Genomic DNA, 4,615 nt, shown 5'->3' with positions numbered 1-4,615 from the left:
CCCTAATTATTTTACGATTACTCTAATCACTCCCTAATTACTCCCTAATCATCCCCTAATCTTGTTGTGTGTGCAAATCATCGTGGTCCTTGCGTGTAGTCTCTTATTCTACTGTTGGTAAGTTTCATTCTCTTGTCATTTGTATTCTTTTGGGGTTACTGTATATATGGAATTGGGGAATATGGGGGATTGTGCAATGTGTAATTGTGTTATGTGGTTATTGTATAGGAGAAGACTTCATAGAGGAGCCTTTCTGATTGTTCGGTTTTCGTCCTACTGTTGATTGCTAAGGTAGGGTTTTCCCTACTCAGTTTACTGTTCATTGTTTAAGACATGATTGTTTTGTGATTATTGTTATCTGCTGATCATCGGAGTATGGGTGTTGTTTTGACGGTGTTGGTGCGGAGGTGTTGTGACAGCTGTGATGCTGTGTGTTTGTGATTATGGTGGAGTCACTTGCGAGAGTGGCTTCACACCCTAGTTCGCCCTCTGTAGAACCCGCCACGGGAGGGGATGTGCACATTAAGGGACAGGGATTGTTAGTCGCTCGTTGATGAGCTGGACTAGGTGGGATCGGCTACGGTCACCCATTGGCGGCAAGGATTACCTGTTGCGATGGGTAATCTGCGGGGCTACACACTTCGGTGTGTAGTCGGTTCTTGTGTGAGATCGGGAGACTGGGGTTGGAGGATGATCAGCTGGTTACCGTGTTTGTTTGTCTTATAGTGATTGAGTAATACTGACCCCGTTGTTGTTTGTGGAATCTGCTGTGATCCATTCGGGGATGGTGAGCAGACTTGACAGGTATTGCTATTGGTGAGCTTGGGGCAGTCATGGGAGAGTTGTCATCACCGGTCGTAGCATCACCGTCCGCGTCTTAGTTTGATTTCTTAGTTGTCAGACATTGGTTTTGTTTTATTGAAACAGTTTGGGATTTGGTTGATGTAAACTTTATACTTTATGTTACTTTAATAAATGTGCTCAATTCAGACGCTTTTGATATGTACTAGCCTCGGGCAACCGAGATGGTAACACACTTTCATGGTAGAGTGGTCTTGGTAAGGCACCTTGGTATGAGGGGGTGTTACAACATGCCCTTGACCCGCCTATGACCAGTGTCTTTGACCACCACTAAGACTGCAATAGACCACCATATTGGGGTTTGACCGAGTGGTTTGTTGGGTTTTGTAGGTTCATGTGAACCGGTATTAGGGCTGAGGTTTTAAGGGTGTTATGGGTCGGTTTGGGTCCGGTTCTAGGTAGGTATGGGTCGAGGGAAGAGAGGGGAGTTGAGGGGAAGTCGTGGGTGGTGGATATGGTGGCTGGAGGTGGTCGTTTCAAGGGGAGAAAGGAGGGATGTCGGGTTGAAGTTGTTGTTTGTTGTTGTTAGTTGTAGTGGTTGGGTCGGGTTTAGGGTTGTTGGTGGCGCATGGGTGGTGTCGTGATGGCCGGGAGTGGGTGGGCCACCGTGGTCAGTGGGGGACCCACGGCGGAGCTGGGGTGGCCGTGTATAGTATTGTTTGTTGGGGTTGTTGTTGGTGTTGATTGGTGTTGAGGTTGGAGGGTTTGGTGGGTGAGTGTAGGTGGCAGTTAGGGCGGCTGGGCAGGCCGGACCCACCGTGGCTGGGTGGTGGCCCACGGTGAGGAGGCGTGGTGGTAGTGGTGTGTAGTAAGTTGAGTTTTGGATAAGAGTATAAGACGGGTATTCAACTAGTTGTATACGTATTAGATTAGTATATTTATACATATTTGTATAATTAAATTAGTATATTTATACGTATTTGTATTATTATCGTACTTTAGGAGATGGGTTTTGTGAGACGGACCTAGCTTGTGTTTGACGGATTGCTTATGCGGATATGTTGTGAGATAGGTTTATCCTACTCAGTTTCATTGTTGCATTTATTTATAAAATGAGTCTTTTATCATTCATTTGCATTGAGTGAGTCATATTACATGTTGTTGGTCATGACGACTCGAGGAGTCGGGATATTTGAGGATCTGGCATTTGTCTGGGCGTGTCCCAGTACCGTGGTGGTGGTTGTCTGATAGCGGTTCATTCATGTTATAATCATGTTGCATACTCACACACTTTGAGTCGTGTCACACTTTATTTATTTATTGAAACTGGCGTTTATGTGTCTGTGTAATTGTCACCTATTTCCGGGGTGGCCTGTGTCGATCCATATGATATTTCCGATCATATGAGGAGCAGGTTAAGTACAGGTTGTTTGGATAGCACGTAGGAGGCGGGACGAGCTTGATGAGTCGTGAGAAGAGTATAGTTGGTTAGAGAAGTATAGATGTCATGAGTTGTACTTTTATTTCATTTATTCGTTTATAATTATGTAATTTACTAAATACTTTATTTATATTAATTGTTTCTTAATTGCAACTCCGATTTCACCGCCTCGGGAAACGATTACCTTGGTCGGGTAAGAAGGGGGTGTTAACAATCGATCAGCCAGCAACTACAACAACAATACATTCGAATTCAGCAATAATATTAATTAAAATTAACCAATTAAATCTATAAAACCAAATTCTTCCTAAACTAATTCATAATAAACAAAAGATATGGATGTGTATTATTTACTTGTGGTGGTGTGGCGGTGGTGTTGCGGTGTTGTTCGTTGGTGGTGTGTGGTGGTGGTCGTAGGTTGAAAAGGAACCGAGTTGAGTGATTGAAAGAGGGGGCGGGATGGACTGAGATGCGGTGGCGAGTGCGGCGGATTAGTGTGGTGGTGGTGGTCTTTGGTGGTGGTGGTGGTCAGAGGCGGCAGTGCGGTGGGTGTGGGGTGTGGTAGTTTGGCTGTTGTTGGGTTGAAAGGGGAAGGGGGATGAAAGAATAGAGTAGAGAGAGTGAGCAAGGGTAGTGATGAGCTTTTTTTTAAAAACATTGACGAGGTTTCGCAACCCAGTTTCAAAATCATCCATAAGAATTGTATGACAAAACTGTTAAAACAGATACGGAGTATATTTTAGTCACATTTTATTATGTATAGTTATTATCTCAATTTCGCAAAACTAGTTTTAAAAAAGACTTGATTATGCGATTTTTATCTTTTTTTCTATACGGAGTAGTGATTAAAATTCTAATTTTATACCCACAAAATTAGGATCCCCTGTGAACGTATGACATATTCAATCTTCTCCATAAAACAAAATTTAAACACACGAAACTTCATAAACATGAAGTCAACAAAAAAGACAATAATACCCCCAAGTGAGCTTCCGCGAAATTAAGTGGTAGTTACTTGAAATTGGCCGACTTTGCAAAATATAGGGAAGTTGCATCCATGACTGAACGAACATCCCTTTCTCCGCAAGTCCCCACCTTTTCCCTTACCTTCCTCACAAAGTCACACCTATATATATTCCCCTCAACAATATTCACTAATCATATCACAAATTTCTTACAAAAAATTCACACATTATATGTTAACGTAGAATGTCGTCCGTAAATAACCCAGAAGATGGCGAATTCGTCGATCATCTACCATTAATGGAGGAAAAACTAGGTGGGGAAGCGTTTATCGGCGAATTATGTAAAGGGTTTGATTTACTTAAGGATGAAGATAAAGGGTTAATAACATTTGATAGTTTGAAGAAGAATGCAGCTTATATGGGTTTGCAAAATTTAAGTGATAAAGAATTAAGAGATATGATTAAGGAAGGTGATTATGATGGTGATGGTGCAATTAGTCAGATGGAATTCTGTGTTTTAATGTTTAGATCATGTCCTAGATTGATGGAACAAGCTGAAGATTTGCTTCAACAAGAACTTCAATTCTTATATTAACTGTCTTGTTTATTCATTTTTAATGTTCTGGAGTGGAGTATTTTTTTAGTTGGATAGTTTACTTAAATTATGATGATTCATTTTCCAACGTTTTTATCTAATAATAATTGATTGAGGCTTCGAAATTTAGATGTATTTGTGGTTTTATGTTTTCATAATATGGATTAAATTTGATTGAACTATAAGGCCGACATTATGTGATAAGTTCCGTTATCGCCTTATCGGGTCTGGGCCGCACCCGTATGGAGGAGAGAGAGTCCGGCTTATAAGTCCAAGGAGGTTCCATCCCAAAACCAATTGGCAATGGGTGGAGTAACTCCTTGGTTTATATGATAAACAATTCTCTCCTCTTTTTCCAATGTGGGATACTCACATGTGCCTTTATCATGAGCGAGCTGTATCTTGACATTATGAGATGATAGAATTATGTTTTTCATTTTTGGGGGTAAATCGGGGTGTCCATCGTCGACAACAGTGTATAATCCCATCGCTGCGCGAGTGCTCTCACGAAAAGGTAAATGGCTGGCCAAAAAGTTTGCTCTATTCTCATGGGCAGGGATCGAACCTCTAACTTCATGGTTAAGGGATGAGGTGAGCAACAATCACATCAAATTTTAACATGCAAGGTAGAATTATGTTGGATAATAATAGGGCGTCACCGGGTGGCGTCGAGATTGGGTGTCACTCTCTCACAAGCATCTTTTATTGAAGGGGTCCCCACTTATTACATGTGAGAGGGTGGCGCCGAGATTGAGTGTCACCCGGTGCCGCCAACTCATTTTCCAATTATGTTAACATGTATGTTGCCCATCA

At 41.9% G+C, this 4,615-nt stretch overlaps 1 protein-coding gene across 1 annotated transcript; it reads left to right on the top strand.

Moving 5' to 3' along the window:
• The first annotated feature begins 3,451 nt into the window (after positions 1-3,451).
• On the top strand, positions 3,452-3,802 carry LOC141620440 (calcium-binding protein KRP1-like). Its single transcript, XM_074437310.1, has one exon. It carries the CDS (start codon positions 3,452-3,454, stop codon positions 3,800-3,802), a length of 351 nt encoding a protein of 116 aa, XP_074293411.1.
• Positions 3,803-4,615: the final 813 nt, after the last annotated feature.

Source organism: Silene latifolia, chromosome X, assembly GCF_048544455.1.
Source record: "Silene latifolia isolate original U9 population chromosome X, ASM4854445v1, whole genome shotgun sequence".
Taxonomy (NCBI): Eukaryota; Viridiplantae; Streptophyta; class Magnoliopsida; order Caryophyllales; family Caryophyllaceae; genus Silene; species Silene latifolia.
Note: the sequence above shows the minus strand (reverse complement) of the source record. Positions and strands in the feature narration are given on the sequence as shown.